Source organism: Perna viridis, chromosome 1 (genome assembly GCF_037379345.1).
Source record: "Perna viridis isolate PV_CMFRI_1.1 ecotype Kerala chromosome 1, ASM3737934v1, whole genome shotgun sequence".
NCBI lineage: Eukaryota > Metazoa > Mollusca > Bivalvia > Mytilida > Mytilidae > Perna > Perna viridis.
In genome coordinates, this window is record NC_142445.1 from 64,323,542 (window position 1) to 64,345,171 (window position 21,630).

Genomic DNA, 21,630 nt, shown 5'->3' on the forward strand with positions numbered 1-21,630 from the left:
CTTTAGTAGTGTAGCTGCAAACTCCTGAGAATTTAATTACATAAAATAATTGTTCTTTATAACCTTTCTAGAATTATGACCTTGATACTGTACTCACTTTTTAAGTTGAAAGAATGTACATCACCCTTCCAAACGGTCAATGTCTCCCAAAGATCTTCTCCTGAACCCTAGAAAAAAACAATTTTGAAGTGCCACATACATCTTTCTACTACATGCATGTTCTACTAACAAGTTTATAGCATTGTTATGTAGAACATGTATAATACAGCATGTTTCTTTGACAATAGTCACAAATTAAAAGCAAAATGTACCTAAATTAAAAATTATTAGAATTTTCATGATGATGTACTTAGATAAATAAGTTTGTAAGTTTCAACTATCTATGAATGAAAAAAAAAAATTGAAAATTAGGAATGGGAATGATAAATCACTTTATTACCCATAATAACTGCTAATGAAACTGATTGATCATGTATAGATAAACTAAAGGTAAAAATTGGTATTCAACTTGTTAAAGGAGTGGATTGGTTATAAAAAGGTTTGATGATGAAAAGATGTATATGAGTAAAATATTCAAAATGCAACATATTAGCATAAAAAAAAAAACATCCTTAAACATTCAAATCAGGAATGTTGAAACATAAAGGCCAATATCACGACACTCCATCACTGTCTAATAATTTAAATCTTAGAAAATCTATCAGATTTACCTCTGAACTGTTGTATGATCCACAGAATACTGTTAACCTTTCACTCCCTCCATTAAAGTCTGCCCAAAATATTTCATAGTTCGGATCATGCGGTTTATGCAGCTAATAAATAGAAAAAATACAATATTCTTTTACATCCAAGCACTTGCAGCATACAGGGGAGAAAAAAGTTTATTCATGAGTGTTTATTTGTCTTCAAGTATTTTATATACAATATATACAATTATGCAGCAAACTAATAAAGAAAGAGCAAGCTTCCAGTTTTTGCCAAATTTCATATTTGACATATTAGGAATAAAGTATCTCCATAACACTTCATGCTCACCTCTTTATCACCTAGCCATGCTTTACTACATGGTAAAGAAAAAACCCTGAAAAAGATGATTGATTATTTTTTAATGTTTATCTACTTCATTAAAGGCATACAAATTTTGAAAGTGGAGTGGTCTTCAGTTAAGTAAGCACTACTTAATGAGCTAGAACATTCAGACTTATACTTGTGCATATTGATATGAACTTTCATAAATATATTCCTTGGAAATCTGGACGAATAAAAGAACAGTGTTCCAATGTCCCCTGCGTAAAAAAAAAGTGTGGAAAACTATACATTCACTGAAATTTTCTAAGTCCAAGGGCCATAACTTCTGTAAAAATCATTCAACCATAACCAAAGTCGAACTTAATCTGTAGCTCCTCATAGTAAGACTACATACAGAAAGATAAAATCAATTGGTAAAGCATTACAAAAAAAGTACAGAAAACTGTAAATTTACTTTAATTTTCTAAGTCCAAGGGCCATAACTTCCGTAAAAATCATTCAATCATAACCAAAGTCGCAATTAATCTGCAACTATTCTAATAAGGCTACATACCAAAAATAAACTTATTTGATAGGAGGATCACCAATAAAAAGTGTGGAAAACGCACTGGGACAGATGGTTGGACGCCCTGCATTTCCATGTCCCCTTGCGATGCATCTCGGGGGACAAAAAGAAATTGATCATTTATTCCCTTGTGAAAATTGCAATTTACAAGTCCTAGTTGTCATAAATGATATGCATCACACAAAAATAACATCTTATGAAGGTCTTGTAATAATTTCAATCAAAGTAATTGATTGTATATATATGTACTCACTTGTGACTTCCTTTGAGCGACACATTCAGCTGATTCAAAAATACTCTACAATCCTAAAATTATGTTGCCCATAGATTAGTTGAAGTATATAGAAACTGCAATTAAGTTCAAAGATATTAAGTCATACATGCCAACCGCATTTCTGTCAGTAATCATCATAAAAATTGAATTTGACACCTCAAATCTGTTTTGGATGAAAATGTATTATGTTCACAATTCAGAGACAATAAGATTTATGTTCACCTACATCAATAACATTTGTGAAACCCGAATGTACCGCATGATCCGAATCCCCACTGCCTTAAATCAATATCTCTAAAAATCATGTAAATCATCAGAAAATGTTTCCTAAACCAGGAATAGTTGGGATCAGAAACAACTGGAAATCTGTAAATAATATACTGTTGACCATAAGAGTGTATATTCTACCTGAGTAATCATGGGAACCAAGGTTATAGTGTTAGTCAAATGAATGTAATCCAGGGACAAAGACCTGACATGAAAAACAGACATACACAACAAAGAACATTGAGTAACTAAAATCATACATACAAAGTAACAGAAGCAAATGAGCAACTTGGACTCCACTAAAAACTGACATATGTTAAGATTAGCATCTATATTCAGTGCACAGATTTACAAAAGACAATTTAAGTGATTATAAAAAAAAAACTGACATTATCCACGATAACTCATAGCTATCACTTGTTTCACCATGCATTGGTTACAAATGTAAACTATCTGACTTCAACAAAAGGGAGGGGTAAGAAACTAATTAAAATTGCCAGTCCTAGATTCCCAGGAGCCTAAATCGCTCACCTTCTAGAATTTTGCCTTTCAAAGGCAATAAATTACACAAGAAGTTGTTCAACAATTTTGACTAAAGAAGTCTTTGGTAGGACTATCACAAGATCTTTTCAACAATTGAAAGTTTCTCTTAATCTATCATAGTTTTCAAGATATTGACTGAAAACTATTAAAAGAAAATAGTAATTTTTCCTCTTTCAAGGGCAATAACTCTTACAAGGAGTCTGAAGACTTTAGTAGTCTTAATAATACGGATCATTTCAGCTATTGAAAGAATTTGGATAAACCTAACGGTTTAGGAGATATATGTGAAAAACTACTGCCTGACCCCTATGTTCTATTTTTAGTAACGGCAGCCATGCTTTTCAATGAATAAAAAATCTCCACATCAGTTCTATGCAGGATACCCCAAGGAACATTCATACCCAGTTTGGTTCCAATTAGTCATGCAGTTTCAGAGGAGAAGAGTTTTGTATAATTGTTAACGATGATGATGGACGCCAAGTGATGGCAGTAGCTCACATGGCCTTTGGCCAGGTGAGTTAACAAAGACAACTGTGCATCTCCCTGAATCATTTTGATTCTGATATAATAGTAACAGATAAATAGCAACCACAGGTTTGCTGCAATTCAAATTAACCCCTTACAGAACATCCAACCAACACACATGTATAACACAAAGATGTAAACAGTTTGGACAGCACTACTATAGGGCTTCTCCCACTATGTGGCAGGGCCGTAATTAAGACCCTCTTTACACTTATAGGATTAACACCACAAAGAAAATACCTACAGTCTCAAATTCATTATCTCGTATATTCAAAAGGGAATGTTTTCTATCAATGTCTCTAAACAGTAATGAAATCACGTCATCTCTTATCCTCTTCGGTATTATTCTGAACAGGCACTCAGCAATACTGACTTGAAATTCATAATCTTAAAAAAAGAAAGAGGAAGGAAATTCAAAGTTTTGAAAAAGCATGATTTCTGTGCGTACTGTTTGCTGAGAATTCCCAAGTTCCTAGCTGTCATTTAACAGGAAGTACTCACTTAAGAGAAAAAGGTAAGAAATCTGCAAGTGTAGTATGGGGCCCATAATTAAAATAATAAAATACCACATATCAAGAGGTAGTGAACTGCAGTCACTGTAAAATGTTTGGGGAAATATTGTTATTTATAATAAATGTTTGAAGAAAAAAAAAGATCAAAGAAAGAAATGGCAGGGTTGCCGTAAAGTTGGTAAACAGGAAGTAGAAGAGTGACCGACATGAAATTGCATAACACTTATAGGACCCTATACATGAATTGCTTACCAAATAGGTATCTAGTAGCTGTGATTTATAGTTGCTGGGAAAAATGTTAAGAAAATGTTTTCAGCACCTGCCCACCCAACATTCACCATTACATATTTGGATTTGCACAAGTGCGACCTGGACAAAAATACACCAAGTGGTTATACAGAAAAAAGACCAAGAACAGATGTGAATTCATATACCCTGGTATAGCACCTTTCACTGATGTTGCATACCAATTACTTATACAGCAAGCGGCTATGATTTATAGTTGAGATAAAAGTGGTACGAAAAGAAAAAAATTAGTTTCAGACAAATGGACAATATAACAACAGTATATTCCCTCCTCATTTGGAGAGGGTGTGTAATACCAGACCTGTTTTTGATATTTTTGGAAAATCAATAAATTGGCCTTAATTTATGAAAATGATTTGTAAAATTCTAAATTTTGTAATTTTTAATATAAGCACTATAGAGAGATTCACAACATGTATTACATAATAGGCAATAAAAATTCATAGAAACTAAGAAGAATCCATTAAGGTAACACTGTTGTAATAAGTAAAAATGGAAAAAAAAATAATAAAAACCATTTACTACTTGCAGAGCTACAACTTTTTAGTTTTTATGATACCAATATTTCTTCAAAAAACAAAAACAAAGAAAAAAAATCAATGATAACATATAATGCATCAGAATTTATTTTTAACTTGCTAACATTTTCATGAATAATCTTAATCAAAGTACTGAAGTACTTAGTCAATGAAACCTTCATAGTTTGCTCTATTTCTTACTGCTGCACAATCACATTTCTGATCATAAAAAATGTATTGTAATATTTTAAACTAGGGAAAGTAATATTTTTACCATTCTTTCTTTTAGAAAAAAATGTTTTTTCAAAGACCGTTTATTAGCCGAGCAGAAATGGCTTCTTGAGTTGACAAGATGAATGGGGGAAAATGACTCACAACCTTTTCTTACATTTCACACAGAGATTTGACGATACACATTTAAAAGTATACATGTTAATTCACTCTTCCATGATCCATTTTTGATTTTTTATATCACTTCACTACATAGCTTTTGCTTTTACTTATCATAGAATTGAAGCAAATATTTATACAGCTCCAACTTCTCCCTTAGTCATACATGGACAAAGACTCTTTAATAAAACCATTGTTGAATCCTGTGTTCCTGTGTCAAAGCATGTAAATTTGCCATTTGCCATTTGCCATTTTTGTCTTTCAGAATAATTAATGACCATACAATCAGACCAAAGCATCAACATAGTAGTTCACCCAAAACCAAGGTTCTTTCACCTCTACTAAATAGAATTACTAACAGAGTCGTAAAATGGAGCAGTCCTGAGAGATGCAAAAAGGGTATTCAAGACTGTGATAGAAACAATCTGTATTTTCATGTCATTCAAACGACTTGCATCTTTCAGTACCAATGGACCCCATATACTTGTTTAATGGCTAAATTAGATAACAAGCAAGTCCCATCCCTATTAAATGCAATGCTGTCAAAAAATTCTAAATAAACAGAAACTGATTGATAAAAAACATTTTTACTATCTATTCTAAATTTAGACAAAAACAAGTACATTACTCAGTTTTCAACATGTGTTGTTAATTGTAAATACGTGTGTATGTATTAAGATGACAAACAATGATATGAATACATCAATTGAAACTAGGTTTTTGTACTGTTTACAAGTAACATATTGTAAACAAGTCTTATCTTTCAAAAAAAAGATAGCCAACACAGTAAAATTTGTTCTTTTTACTTATATTTTTCTACATTTCATTCTGGAAATAACTGCGTTGGAAAATGTTACAAGTATTTGTTGGTACATACAATGTATGTATAGCATGCAATACCTATACATTAGCTGTTGCTGTATAATTATAAACTGATTCAAAAAGTTCAAACCACCTTAAGTTTGTAACATGAATATAATCATACATTACACAGCAAAAAAGGGTAAATTATCAGAACTATGAGCTCATGGTAGATTCGTACCTATTTATCATAAACTAACAGAGTACAAAGAACATTTTACAAATATTGTATTTCAATGATATAAAAAAAATTAAACAGGATTAATACAGATGATTTGATATGATGCTCGTCTGTTGAGATGCATGCGGGGTGACGCGAAAGTACTGTACTAACAGGATGACTGGCAGAAAAAAAGGATTCATTTTCCATTCAATATTAAAATATATAAAACTTTGTCTCTCAAATACTATTTTCAGCTATTTTAAGTCTACATCTAAAAATTGACAGGCAAATTAAAGAATATATTTAGATTTGTTATGATGCTCAACTGGAGAAATCCAATGATGGTGGAATGAGGCGAGAGTACTATCAATTTCATGGATACAGGAAAAAATATCCATTCTTTCACTCAAGATAATCAAAACTTGTTTGCAAATAGTACTTGTAATGAAAGAATTGTGTCTACATTAGGGAGTGCTTCCGTGCAGTAACCCACCTTATTTAATCAAAATATTTCCCGTTTGGGGTCCTCTTCTGCTTCAGAAACTTTTCTTCTAAGGTCACGCAAAATATAAATACGCATGAGATGGCCAGTGACTGTAACAATTTTTCACCACGTGATCAACAGTCCGAAGAAACAAGTCATTAAATAATGCATAAATATTACACAGATTTCTAAATAAAATGGAAGATGCTGTTTGATTGACTATCAATTTCATGGTTATTTTTACTCCTTTCCATTTCACGTTTCACTCTTTCCCATTCATAATGGTATTGATCGCAAATGCATGTGAGTGCTACCGCAAATTATGATATTTAGCAAGATTTTCATGTGATGCCTAAGTCCATTTCAGCCACTGTCGTGGCTTCACTGACAAAAACCAATATTTGAGAAATCGAAAATGTGTTTAGGCTGATATCTTCATTAGACTAATAACTCACCTCCAACCTCATTTAACATGGATGACAACCTCTCCCTGCAACAAAAACTAAAAACATTTTTAAAAAAATCCACATTCAAATTTTTTTTTTCTTCTGATGCATCTGATTACTACATCTACAAAACATCTCGAGTTTTAAGGGCTTAATGCTCATGATGTTTTGTAGATGTAGTGTTTATTCCACTCTATTAAAATGTAGTAACAAGACCCATAAATGACTGGACCTGCATCATCGTCATATATTTGTCAGCATAATATCTTCAATATGTATACAAACACCAAGTAAGTTAAAAAGTGTGGGATAAAAATTTCCTACAGTAATATGCTAATGGTGTCAGATAGTATATACTGCTGAAAAAAATTGGTAAGTTCAACAATTTTGCTGAAAATGTTTTTAAAAATGCAAAGTTTGAATACTATTACAAGTAGTATATTTTTTGAGTTACATATTACAAAAAGTAGGTACTGAATGCAACATAAAGTGACCATAAGTAGCTATGAAACTGTAACATGCTATAAATGTAGAAAAAGTGTTACCAAATTTCTCTTCAATATACAAAGGTGCACATCAATCTTTTATACATATAAAGACACTAGGCAAAGCTTGAATAATATTGACAGAAAACTTTTTGAGATACATGAAGCATAAGTACCCCACTACCCCCTAAAAGTGACTGTTGGACAGAGTCAAGCGGCTACTAGACTCATACCTGCCAACTTACACGATTTAATCCTGTTTTCACGATTCTGACCATTTGTCCCACTAACATGATTTTTCAGGTCAATTTGTCCTATAACCTAACTGTCAAAATAACTTAAAAAACTACAAATTCAAACAGCTGAATTTGTGTTTCAATCTCATTTATTTGAATTGAAGAGTCAAAAATCTGACAAACGGTGTTTATTGCTGTCTATACAGGTAAGGGTATGTTTTATGACAGGTTAATAATCTCGGAGCAATGAGCTGATCAGGGTTATGGATGATGACAGATTGACAATTAGAAAATGAATCCCGATCGGATCTACCACTATTTTATGAACAGCCAATCACTTTCTACTCCACAATTAACTTGACAAATATTGTCAATTTAACAGGTCTAAAATTTGTAGAACCACAAAATATAAAATCTGTAGAACCATGTACTAGTATGTAAAAAAAATAAAAAAAATAAAAATTATCATTGTTTATACAAAATGAGTTACCTCCCCTGTAGTCTTCACATTTCCTGTAATTTGAACATTGCCGTTTTTTCCCCAAAGCTTATGTTTGCAATAGTTAAAAGAAATACTATTCCTTTTAAATTGTGACGATTTTGGAAATTTGTTAGCAACAATCTTGAATATTTGTTATATTTCCTCATATACTGCACCTCATGGTATGTATTTGATCAAAAGAAAAACTCGCCCAAATACCCAGTGTCATATTCTCGTGAAATTATTTAGATTTCTGTCACATAGACCAAGTTTGGGTTATTACAGCCAAAAAACTGGACTATAATCCTTTAAGTTCAAAACTGAACACTAACTCCCCATTCAATTGACATTAATGGGAAGTACGAAAAATGTGCTCAATGTATTCTAAAATAGTAGAAATACATTTGAATGTATATAATAGTTTTTTCATTATTTTTTTGGAATTAAGTGTTCAGAATTTCGATTAGGTTTGGAGGAATCCACCACAAGAAAAAAGGGGCTTACAAACATCGATAGTGTATGCACACATTGTTCAAATGAAAAAGGCCCTTTAATGCTATAGTGGTTGTCTCATTCATACATAACTACAGTCAAACCTATGCAGTTTGCAAAATGTCCCAAGAATGTCGGTTCACACATTGTCCCTCCTCATAACGCCCATGGGGATTTTCAAAGTTGGCAGGTATGTTAATACTTGATTTCACCACTGATGACACAGGTAAAAATATTGTAAGATATCAACCAAATTCATATTACATACTTATTTTAAGCTTATGCAGACCTGAATAATAATTGTTTACTTCCAATATAAAGCAAAAACATTGGCTTTGCCAACATACATACAAAGTTATCCAAAAACATTCACAAGTCAACTTAACCTTATAAGAAAGTATCAATTTATTTCAATAAAATTACATAGGCTTCTGTTTATTTTCATTTTTTAGTTATACTCTGGAACATTTGTGCAGTTCTTGAACTTATTGCCAGATCATAACTGAAGAAACACCACTACACTATAGCAAATTAGCTAGTTTTTTCTAATCATCAAATGAATGTTGTCCAAAACTTTAAAGGTACAGACAAGACACACATTTCAAAATGTGTATTAAAACAGTTTGAATGATATATTACTGAGAATTGTTACTTACAAACTTTTTACAATCTGCTTATTTGACAGAAGGCTTTCTTTAACAGTACAGGATGAATCTTCTAGTAAAATGTTCAGTGATCTCAGAACCTAATATTGAAAAACATATTGTAATAGAACATGTATTTGGAAGATATATGAATTTTAATAATCTTGTATTGATCAAAACATATTGCTAATAAAATGTATAATAACAAAAACAACAAAACAACAAAGTAATGCTACATTTAAGAAAAAGAAATAATACTTATGTGTGTACATAAAGTTGATTTTCAAGATGTAAATACCTCTAGCTTGTGTCGAAACTCATCTGTTGAGCTGCTGTATGTAAGAATATCCAAGTACAAAAGGCAAAACTTTTCAACATAAAGAGCTTTAGCTGAAAGAAAATAGTACATTTAAAAATATATATTTAAATATTATTTATTTTACATGTATTTAATTCATATATAATATTTTATAATCAAACTAAGTTACGTATTAAAATGTATTGTAGAATATTGCTTCTATAGCATTTGGTCACAAAAATTATCAAGTTCATTTATCTCTAAAATCAATATAAGATTCTAGAATGTTATAAACAGACTATGTTTAACACAAACTAATTAAAATAATAATAAATAAATAAAATTCCTACACGGTATAATGGTTACAAACATCAAGTTGCACACACTGTTGTGCTAGGTATATCCACATTCATACATGGAGATGATATCCAACAGTAAAATATCAAAATAGCTTACAATGTAGGCCCTATCTAAGTAAAGTCAAGACACCATCCATTGGGAGTTGAGATTTTTAAGACTAAAATATTCTCTATTAACCCATATAGTGAAACATGTCTTACTCAGGTCAAAATTGGTTAGGAATATTTGGCCATATGCCCCATCTATTAGAAGCCAAACATCAATTTGAAATCAATCCATCCATTGGCAGCCAAGATAATTGCAATAAAATTCGGATAGACAAGGTGATTTCATATACCACCCATTTGTTGAGTGGAAGTATAATATGACTGAACTGAAACATCTGAAGTTCTATCAGTTCGGAAAAAACAGTATGGAAGGTGCACAATGACATGTAATAAACAATCTGTAAAAGTTTAATCAAATTCCATTCAACACTTGATTAGAAAATAAGCACATCTTGGTCGACACATGACGAAGTCCATGTTTTTCGATCAGGATACCCCAAAAGTCGTTCTAATGGAAAAATGAAATATGAAGTGCACACTGGCACCATGTAAAAAAGATTCTGTGAATTCTATTCATCGGTTTCAGATGAGTTGCAGATAAAGATGACAGAAGTCCATGTTTTGCAACAGGACCCAAAAAAGTCAATCAGATGGGAAAACATAATAGATCAAGGAATGAACTTAACTTTTTTTACCTAGGAGCCAGTTTGGCTACTAAATTTGGGAATCTTGGGAGCCCAAAATAAAATTTAGGAGCCCAGATGATAATAAATTATCTACAGTACTTTGGGATTTGCATTTTTTTAAGGGATCTTCAACCCCTGTTATGAAGTTCCACAATTTACAACTTCGAAAATGTGGCGATAAATATTCTGTATAACTTGAACAAACAAATAAAAAATATTCTTAAAAAACACAAGTTTTTTTGGATAACTAGAAATATTTTATCAAATATGGTTGCTGGATTCAATACCCATGCCACACCAATAACTAGAACAGCTTTTTTCATGGCTGTTCCACCTACTGATCAATACACTTAAGGTTAATTGATTGGTTGTTCTACTACCAGATTTGTAAAATCTCGTCTCTCATTCATTGAAGTGACTTAACAATTTTAGAAATTCTATTTTTGGAAACGGTGAATTCCATGAAATGGAATAACAAATCGGAAGATTTCATGGCTTCCCAAAATTTGCCAACTGGGTAAGGATTTCAATTATTTATCGTCGCCGACCACACAATTTCAACTGGCATTAGCGACTGCGCAACCGTTAATCTTATTCCCTGTAAGTGTACAATAGGTAATAAAGAAATTGTGGATTAGAGCTTTGGACAGACAAACACCATGATTACTATATACTTTGTGCTTTTCAAGCAGGGGTATAAAAACTAGAAAAACTGTGAGCACTGCTCACTTAATTGATGTCCAACCTCTTCATATAATAATAGGAACCTTTTGACTTTGAAAAAGATTGCAAAATGGTAACATGTAATAAGATTCTGTGAAAAATTGTATTCAGGACTAGCTAGAATTTGAGTAAGTTTCCTACCCTGCCCTCTGTGTAAGGATGAAAGCAAGTATGGACACCCCTACCACTATTTACCCCTACAATTAACATGTCTTGGGTTTTCAGGCTCACCTTTAATCCATCCAATCGTGCCTTGTAATCATTTTTTTTTCATGTTGTGTTAGTAAAATAAAAACAAAACAGAACCTTCCTCATCAAGTTGATTTTGTTGTAAACAATAAAAAAAAGCATATTTGTAAAACTTTTGTGTGAATTAAATGTCCTCTCTCCTTTGGAATGTCATAACAAATTGCAATAGACTAACAAGAACCTAATATTTCAAGAATTCTGTGAATGTAATTTTTAAGCACTGTGATAAGACTTGGTAAGGGCACTGTAAGAGCTTGCAATAAATAAATACATTACCTTCAACTGATGTCTCACTTAAAACCTGTCAATAAAAAAAAATTTAGAATTTAATGAAAAGCAGATTTCAGCCATGGTGTGAAATGGTTTTTTTTTTTAAATAAAATTTTTTTATGCTGATCTTGCGGTAACTATTAATTGACTTCAATGCTTTCAGCTTTACCGAAAACATTTATTTATTTAATATAAATATTGGACCTCGAGTATCCCCCTGCTGCAAGTACACTCCAGTCCACTTACATGAGATGCATCAAGTTGCTCCACAGCATATTTTACTAGAATGATACAGAGTAGATTTTAATTAAGTCTTACAACCTTTAGAATAACGTGCTCCAGGAAGTGTCTAATTGACTTAATGAGGAATTTTTCCATGCTATGTTTAGTTTCTCCTGGGAATGAAGCGATAAGGTCAATGTTTTGAAAACGACCAGCAATTCTTCGAGTTGTAATTGAAATCCTGGTCATATTGTGTAAAGACGTCAGAAATATGAAGATAAACAAACAAGTATTCATATTCACAAACCTTCCAATTGACAATCATTTTAATCGTCGTCAAAAAAATAATTTTGAATTTTTGCAACAATGTTAGACCTTTTGGTATTCATAGTTCTACTCAGGATATTAAGTCTCAGAAACCTGAAAATACAGTGACCTTGCTCCAATAAGACCTTTGCAAGTCTGATGCATAGGTAAACTTTCATTTTGGGATTCATCTCGATCTTTTGGTAACTGGATTAAACAAGTATGTCTTGGAAAACCATAATGGTAGCAACTGGTAATGACTTATTAGAAAGGAGAAATAACAATAGATAGGTGTAGCGGTCTAATTTTAAGGAAGCATCGTTAGCTTGAAATGTAGCATTTACATACATTTATCATGTCCAAATACTGTTCTGTTAGCATGGATGTTTTTTCATTGTTTTCTTTTCTCTGTCTTCTAACTAGCCCAGAAACAGCAGTCTGCAACTGATAAAATATCATTAAATACAATATTCTATTTCTTAATCAAAGCTAATACAAGGGAAAAAAAATCCATTACATGCAAAAGGTAAACATTAAGTCAAGGCATAAAAAGTGTTTTTTTTCTGAAGGCTTGTTTAAACAGAACATGCAACGAAGTTTATATGTTCAACTGATTGACTCAACCACTAAATTAAATTTCTGCAGTTTAATACAAGGCTATTATAGTGACTGAGTATTAGTTTCATTAACATTAATTGATCACTACTATATAAAAAATTATGTAAATTATTAACATCCACAAAATTAGAACTTAAAGACCATACATGTAATTACATGTAGATATTAAAACAGTGGCTAAAAGACTGATTTTCATCTTTTCAACTTTCACTTTCTTGCAAACACTTACATACCAGCATTAAAATATCATCACTCCTTGCAAAAGAACAATTACTGCTGACATTTTGTAAGACATTATACAGTGCCTCAAATTTATCTATACCATTACTGATACATCTAAATGCTGGAATTAAGGCCTGCAAAACATTAAACGTTTATATTTCAAGCAGATTTAAACAAATTAAAAGTGCACAAATATGCTGCTTTTACAACCCAGGGAAATCACTCCTACAATACTGAAAGGACAGGACTGATGTTTCAAGCTTTGAAAATTTCATTATGGTATTTTGATACTGGTGAAACTGACTTGGCAAGGAGTATGCAAGCAGCAGAGAGTATTATCAGACTAACAGTACTGTCAGGTGTAATTCAGAACAGTTAATAGCTTTTCATTGATGTTTAAATTTTTTTTCCAAAAGTGGATATTGGTAACATTAAAGGTGACATGACACAAAAATTATCATTTTAAAAACGTTAATATTTATAAAACTGTAGTATTTTAGTTACCAGTGTAACAAATGTTTTCTCATAATGTTAATGCTAAATAAAGTTAGAATGCTTTATTTGTGTTTTCACAATGACATAATTAATATGCATAAATGAAAACCAGAAGTAATGCTCAATTACCATAAATAGAAATGCTATGTCATTGGTTCTCAATCTTCATTTGGGTACATTGAAAATGTATAAATGTGCCAAAAAACAAACAAAAAAATCAATACATCTTCAAAGATAGCACGTATACATGATGCAGGGTGGACCACTGATCTGTGTATGGGTGTAGTAATCGTGTTTAGGAGGTTAAAGACTACAGTTCATCTCTTTATTTTCATTCGCCATACATCCTCATGGTGAATCCACAACTACTTTGCACACTATTTTATAGGACTCGAACAGTAGAGTACAACTTAAATACTGACATTCTGTGTATTGTTCTTTATTGCCGCTGGGCTATACTAATAAACAAGTCCGATAACTTAATTAAGACCAACGGATAGTGTAGGTGGCTTCAGTTATCTTTACAGGGTTGGCGACCCATGACACATGTGTCAAGCTGCAATTGATATGCAGGTAAATAACTTTGTTAACAACTGAAAATATAATTGAATTTCTTTAGTCTTAGTTATGGATTTGACATAACATATATTGTAAAATTGGTGACCCTAGGTGAGTTAAAGGGAGCTTTTCTGGTACTGACAATATTTCTTTATAGGTCAATTAAAATATTTCATTTTTTGCAAAAAATGACAACACCAGGAAACTTCAGCAAGAGATCCTTCTGGGTTATTTAATAAAATCATAAAAAATCAACAAAAAAATAAACAGATTTGCATTATCCTCTGTACTTGTACACTTGCCAGGAGTTACATTCCGTAAAAATGGTGACATCCTTATTTCACTGAAGATCGAGATCAGAACAATTTAAATCTTAGAATGTGAATTTAATTTATTATGTAAAAAGTTCAATCTTACATGACAGAACATTATGAACTTTCTATGTAATCTTCAAACAGCAGTGATCTTGTCTCATTGTGGATAATCTAGTCTTCATACATGCTGGCACATATATACAAATATATATGTCCCTGAAACATGTAATAGTTTAATATTTCTGACAGTTTTTCTCTTTTCTCTTGAAGGGGTTTAACTTGATACCACTATAAGTATATATTTGCTTGCATACCAAAACTTTCAATATTTTCACTCTCAGTTACAGAAATCATGCAACAAAAGCAGACGCCCTACGCATTTCAACCACTAGATCTATGAATTGAGAACCAATTATATAACACGGTGACGTGACCACATGACTAATTCAAATTTGTATGGCTTGGGTCATTGTTCATTTTGAATATTGTTAACGGTGGCCATGTTTTCAATCGATCAAAAATCCCCACTTTAGGTCTATGCAGGATATCCCAAGGACAGAGAAGATTTTACAAGGTCTAAAAACAAAGCAGAAATCGGGAAAATAGGAAGTAAATACACAGTAAAAAAAGAATCTTAATGGTAAAATCTGGATTTTAAATAGCAGAATTCCCCTAAAAAGTGAAACAAAATCATCATGCGAGGAGTTCACACCCAGTTTGGTTCCAATTGGTCAAATAGCGTCAGAGTAGAAGAGTTTTAAAAAATTGTTAAGGACAAAGATGGTAATAGCTCAAGTGGCCTTCTGCCAGGTGAGGTAAAAATACTGCAAATGTGTCAAAAATGGGCAATAACTCCAACATGGCATAACAGATTATAATGAAAATTTGACTACAGATAGATCCATTCAAAGAAAAGAATGTTCGATACAAAAAAGAGAAGTCAAAACACACTTTTCAAGCCCTACAGGTTAACCGATTCCCTTGGGTTAAATGTGACCTCCAGGACGACGCTGAAATAATGTTCTGTCAACACTGTGAGGAATACCTTGCTTATGCAAACAAGAGGTCCCCAGGAACCTGAATCGCTTACCTGGTTAAATTTTTGCCTTTCGAGGGCAATAACAAGGAGTTGTCCGACATTTTGACTCTTGAAGACTTTGGTAGAACTTATCATAAGGATTATTTCATCAACTGAAAGTTTCATTCTATCTATCATATTAGTTTTCAAGATATTGGCTGAATGAATACTTTCAAGGGCAAGATATTAGCTAAACCTAAAGGTTTTGGAGATATATGCAAAAAACTACTGTTTGACCCTATTTTCTATATTTACATGTAGTAACAACAGCCATGTTTTTTAACCGATCAAAAATCCAAACGGTCATTTTGTTAAGGATACCTTAAAAAACAAGAATACTAACTTTCATTGAATTCTGTACAGTAGTTTCTGAGGAGAAGATTTTTTAAAGTAATAACATCAAAAACAGCAAAAAACTTCCAAAAAGGGCAATAACTCCAACATGGATCAACAGATTTTCACCAAAATTTGACCACCAATAGCTTTCATCATGCTGAATTCTTTTACCCATGTCAAAATATATGCAAAAATCTGCTGTCTGACCCCTATGTTCTATTTTTTAGTAACGGCTGCTATGTTTTTTAACTGATCAAAAATCCAAACGGTCATTTTGTGCAGGATACTCTAAGAAACAAGTGAGCTAATAAAAAGTCCGAATTATTTACTGGAACGAAACATTGACCCCTAAATCTCATGACAAAACAGATGAACACAAGAATTGTGCACATAATTTTTTTTACTAAAACTACAAACACAATATCATATAGAAGAGAGGATATGGGGAAATGCTACAAACACAAAAATAATCAACAATTGAAACAGCAAATTTCATTCGGAGGTCACACCAAGATCTTCAACAAAGTTGAATGAGTGGAATATGGTTTTATTTGTATTACACATGGACCAGTGCAAATTTCAATGAAAAATGCTATGGGCTAGTGCAATGACCTGCAGGGCTAGTAACTTTTTATAGCTGAAAAGCCCTTGGCTAGTATGTGCATCTAGAAAATTTCAACCCCCGAGATCTCATCATGCTAAACACTTTTAGCCTGTCAGAAATTTGCTAAACCTTACAGTTCTGGAGATATATGCAAAAATCTTCTGTCTGGAAATGAGAGAAACGGCAAATGTATGTTTCATTTAAACAAAATAGATACTTAAAAGACAAACGAGTGCTAATTTCACTTACTGGAATATATAACTTAAGACACAATAAGACTTGCTGTTAAATGTGAGCAAGTAATTCATAACATTGAGGTAATATTAAGCTACCTGACAGGTTCTTTTGAGAAGATCTGCATCAAAATGGTCTGATCTTCCTAAGGTTTCCAATCTTTCAATATCTTCTATCATCTTAGGTTGACAGTGTTCTCTAAAGCATTAAACATGCAGCTGTGGACACAATATTAGTTTTTGACACACTTAAGCATAGAGACTTACAGTTCATTATGGACAAAACAACTGGTTTGGACACAATATAGCACAACATTTGAAATTCAATTACAGGTGAAAAAAGTTCTTCTTTAAGGTGATAATCAATGTTTTGTTTGTTTGTTTGTTTAACGTCCGAGCAGCAATATTTCAGCTATATTCAGATGATGAACATGAAATTGATGATAAAACGAACATGAAATGATGATGAAATGAAAAAGGGATGGGACAATGGGGTCTACAAATTTTGATTGCCACTGGAAATACGGAGAGATGGGTAGGGTCGGGCAATTTAGCCTCCTGTGGCGGAGCCCTATGGTTCCTACTCCGGGAGAATACCACAGGAGGGTTCTTTAACGTGCGAGGAATGTGGCATCTTTCCCAACACGGTGCACCACTATGGTTTGCAGCCAGGTTTTCCGTATTAAAGCCTGACAACCCCAGCATGTAACACGCCAGGGGTACCCCATTCAACCACCTGGGGCACACATCCCAGTTGCTCTGTGGGCAGAGCGCCCAAGCCCCCGGCTAGGCTTCTGAGCACTATTTAGTCGCCTTTTACGACAAGCTTAGCGCTGCTGCAGGCCTATTCTTTTAACACCCGGACCTGCACGGGGCAAGGTGATAATCAAAGACATTTGCGTTTGACCTCTGTGACTAAAAATATAGGACATGTAAATCTGTTGAAAAAAACACAAGCAGGGATTTTCATAGGAATCTAATAAAAAAAAAAGTAATTCAAAATTTGAACGAAAAAAGAAGTAGATTTTTTGGTGTTCAGTTGTGGCACCTTTGGCCCCTTTTAATTCTAAAACCATGAGATATCTGACACTTGATTGAAAGAAAGCCAGTCAATTTTTTTGTTCAAAATTGGACCAAAATTATGAAAAAATATTGGCCAAATACTCTTAAGCGCTTACTGGTAAGTCTACTCCATTAATCATTGTAACAGTTCATGTGGGAGATTATAAAGTAAGCACAATTTTTTTATGTGAAAAAATAATTGTTCCATATTTTGCATAGTAAATATAGAACTTTTAACCAAAAACCTACCACAAGTCTTACACTTTACTAAATAACTTGTTGGCTGGTTAACTTTCCTTGGAACTTGCCAATTAAATGACAGTGTAAATTGACGTATACATATAAGTTAATTCAAGGGTCAGGAATTTCTATTTGGTTTTATCCTTTATTTTAAATCTATCTACATATTTTAAAAATTTTTATGGTAATTTTTTTTATTATAATTGCTTACATTTATGTACAGCACTAAGAGTAATTTATTGGATAGGCACTTTATTGGATGGGCACTTTATATTATACATAATGTATAATAAATAAAATACTTATAACAACAGGACATTTTTTTAACATTGATAGTCTATCAAGAGATCTTTTTAAAAAAAAGATTCAGGGTAGCTTCCTGAATAATGATTACCCTGATGAACATATGTACCAAGTTACAGTTTCACAAAAATAAAGATATCTATTATCTCAAAATTAAAAACACTTTCTGAATGAATGCAAAGCAGAGAGTCACAAAAACTCCTTTGACCTTCCTGGTAGAAATTTAAAGTTATTCTGACAAGTTACAGAAAAAAAAACATGTCAATGTAACTCGTAATAACTTTAAAGTAAAAGTTTTATAGGTCAGACAAGTTTCAGAATAATGTACTAAAGACTGGACAGGAATCTATTGAGATACAATCTATATACATAAATACACTTCACTGGAAATTGGAATTGATATGGAGAATCTGTATTGCAGTGTTACTTGTACATGTATTTTGATGTTTTCAGAATTCTTGACTTATGGTAGAAAAAACCTATAACACAGAGCATTCTCTTCTGTCATCTTGCAAAATAATACAGACTCAGACAAACAGGGACTATATACTATACCAGCTTGTATAACCTAATCTTTACCAATGTTATAAGTCTACACGAAAAACATGTGTCACCCCCCCCCCCATCCTGCAAACAGTTTGGAGCATTTCTGGTTCAACAGTTTCAGAGTTGTGCTGACAAGGTAATTTCTAAGAATTTTTGGCAAATCTCTAAGTTCTAAGGTGTATAACTCCTACATAAATTGGGGGATCAAAATTTCCTAGAAATATGCACAACTACATATAATGTTCTCGCCACATACCGTGTTTCGTAAAATTCAGTTCTGTAGTTTCAGAGGAGTTGCACTGTCAAGGTAATTTATAAGGATTTTTGGAAAAATTTCTAAGTTCAAAGGGGCATACATTTACAAATGTAACTCCTCCTACAAATATGAGGGGATAAAAATTTCAAGGTAATATATACAACTACATATGATGTTCTTGCAACATACCACGTTTCATAAAATTTGGTACAATAGTTTCAGAGGAATTGCACAGACAATTTAATATATGAGGATTTTTGGCAAATTTCTAAGTTTAAAGAGGCATAACTCCTACAAAAATTGGGGGATCAAAATTTCTTGGTAATATGCACAAATACATATGATGTTCTTGCTACATACCAAGTTTTGTAAAATTTTGTTTCAGAGGAGTTGTGCTGACAAACTTTGTGTAAGACACAGGGACAAGCCAAAAGTGGGGAAGAGACATAATTTACATGAATTAGTAGCAATTCTAAAACATTTTAAATGTTTGTACATCAAAAGTTTGGTAATTCTTTTCAACCAGCTTCTGGTGATGATTACAATATTTTTGCAAAGATCAAGGTGAGTAAAAGTCAATTATTACTTTGATATAAGTTCCCAATTTTACATCTGTCTGCTTTAAACTTACTTGAAAGACAACTGGTCCAAATAAACAGGGGAGTAACACATATAATTTTTGTTTGTTGGTTATTGTTGTTTTTGATTATTTTTTATTATTCAACTTTCTTATTCTGTTATAAGAAATAATTTTCTTTCTACTAATACATTAGTATATTGTTAATAGGAATATTCAAATCTCAAATATTTTTTTTTTCGGCAATGATGCTTGGAATCTTTAAGGTGCACAAACTTAAAATATGGGTCTGTATGAAAATAAATAATTTGAATCCATATATGCAAATTCATATATTTTAACTGTCAAATACTTTGTAGAAGAATTCTTCCACCCAAATATCAAATGGTCATCCCCTAAACAAGCATCCTCCCAATATCAAAATTACATGTAGCATCCTGGCATTAATAATTCTAGAGTTATGAAGAACCTGCAGAAGTAGGTGGAAGAATCAATAAAGAACATACAGCAATTGTTTGACAGCTGTAGAATGCACAGAAATATCTATATATACTCTTTAATCTTTCTATACATTGATTACAGTGTACGGTGCAAACCTTGAAAGATCACTTGCCTTTCATAATAATTGGAATGCACCATGATGTTTGTTTTGTAAAGTACAGTATAACTAAAACAGCTATTATACTATATATGATTTTGGTTGAATGGATCCACCTGTTCAAATACAATAAATATTTTCTAGGGCCTCATGACGTTTGTTTTAGTCTACATTAAAGAACTAAACAATTATGTTAGTACACACCCGGGTATGACCCGAACTCCTATATAAAGGAATATCACTAAATTTATAACAAATGTAATTAAATTTTGATTTCCATTATGATCTACGTAAAGCTGGTGGATACATATACATGTGCATTCAACATATATTCGGCCGTCGTTTTTCTGTATTGACAAACCTGTATCTACACAACTATTCTATTCAAATAACAATATATGTATCATGTTCATTATTCAATGCACGAATTTCAACACCAGGATACTGGAGGTATCACAAAAAAATGTTAATTCACATAGCATCAGCTCAAGCAGACGACTTCCTTTGCCTCAGGTGGCGACCTCTGACCTTTGGTGTGACGTCAGATGGCGGGAACTGTCATTCATCAACACGAACATGTGCTCTTGCCAGATGTAAACACATCACAATAGCTATACTGATGCGTGCAATCTGCATCCCTTTGTTGATTTTATTTTCGAGTTTTCATACATATTTTGTCATGTTATGTTTAAAAAAGGATAAAATCCAACTTTTGTCGAATAACAACACAAAATCATTTATTCATATTATTGCACTGTATCATTATTTGGAAATCAGCCTAAGCAACTATTTGCACATGCATATGCATTTTATCGTCACGACATTAATAAGGAAACTCAATAGTAAATTAAACTTTAATCATTAACAAAATACTATGAACACACAGTCTCTAACTATTAAGTTTTCCAAAATGGATTCTTTTTTGCGATTCATCTTGGTCCAAAATTTTCTCCAGTACTTGATGCACTAACAAATATACATAGATTAGTTCCCGCTTGTGAATTGAAATTAAATGTAGGACGCGTTGCTATTGGTACGTTAAAAGCGCCACCAGGTGTCAATAATGTGCATAAATGCATGCAAGGCGGGTTACTCTAATCTTTTTGCAGGGAAAGTTTTCACAATGTGCATTTTGACGAAACAAATCTGGTGTTTGGTTGCAGATACTAATAAAATTATTCTGTTAATGTTATTAATCTAATAAAATG

At 32.4% G+C, this 21,630-nt stretch overlaps 1 protein-coding gene across 4 annotated transcripts in view; it reads right to left on the reverse strand.

Annotated features, from left to right (window-relative positions):
• LOC148629835 (uncharacterized) overlaps positions 1-20,960 on the reverse strand; it is a 70,775-nt gene extending 49,815 nt beyond the window's left edge. The window contains exons 1-13 of one of the 4 annotated variants that reach the window (XM_088558197.1): positions 20,784-20,958; positions 16,940-17,039; positions 13,234-13,356; positions 12,731-12,820; positions 11,861-11,885; positions 9,520-9,611; positions 9,234-9,322; positions 6,893-6,927; positions 3,448-3,590; positions 1,848-1,900; positions 1,036-1,081; positions 711-812; positions 98-167 (exon numbers count right to left, since the gene is read on the reverse strand). In XM_088558197.1, coding sequence (XP_088414323.1) covers positions 98-167; positions 711-812; positions 1,036-1,081; positions 1,848-1,900; positions 3,448-3,590; positions 6,893-6,927; positions 9,234-9,322; positions 9,520-9,611; positions 11,861-11,885; positions 12,731-12,820; positions 13,234-13,356; positions 16,940-17,020 — 949 coding nt within the window. In that variant the 5' untranslated portion in view covers positions 17,021-17,039; positions 20,784-20,958. Of the gene's footprint in view, positions 1-97; positions 168-710; positions 813-1,035; positions 1,082-1,847; positions 1,901-3,447; positions 3,591-6,892; positions 6,928-9,233; positions 9,323-9,519; positions 9,612-11,860; positions 11,886-12,730; positions 12,827-13,233; positions 13,357-16,939; positions 17,040-20,783 lie in introns of all 4 variants that reach the window. The other 3 variants (XM_088558191.1, XM_088558208.1, XM_088558202.1) reach the window with 3 other exon arrangements.
• Positions 20,961-21,630: the final 670 nt, after the last annotated feature.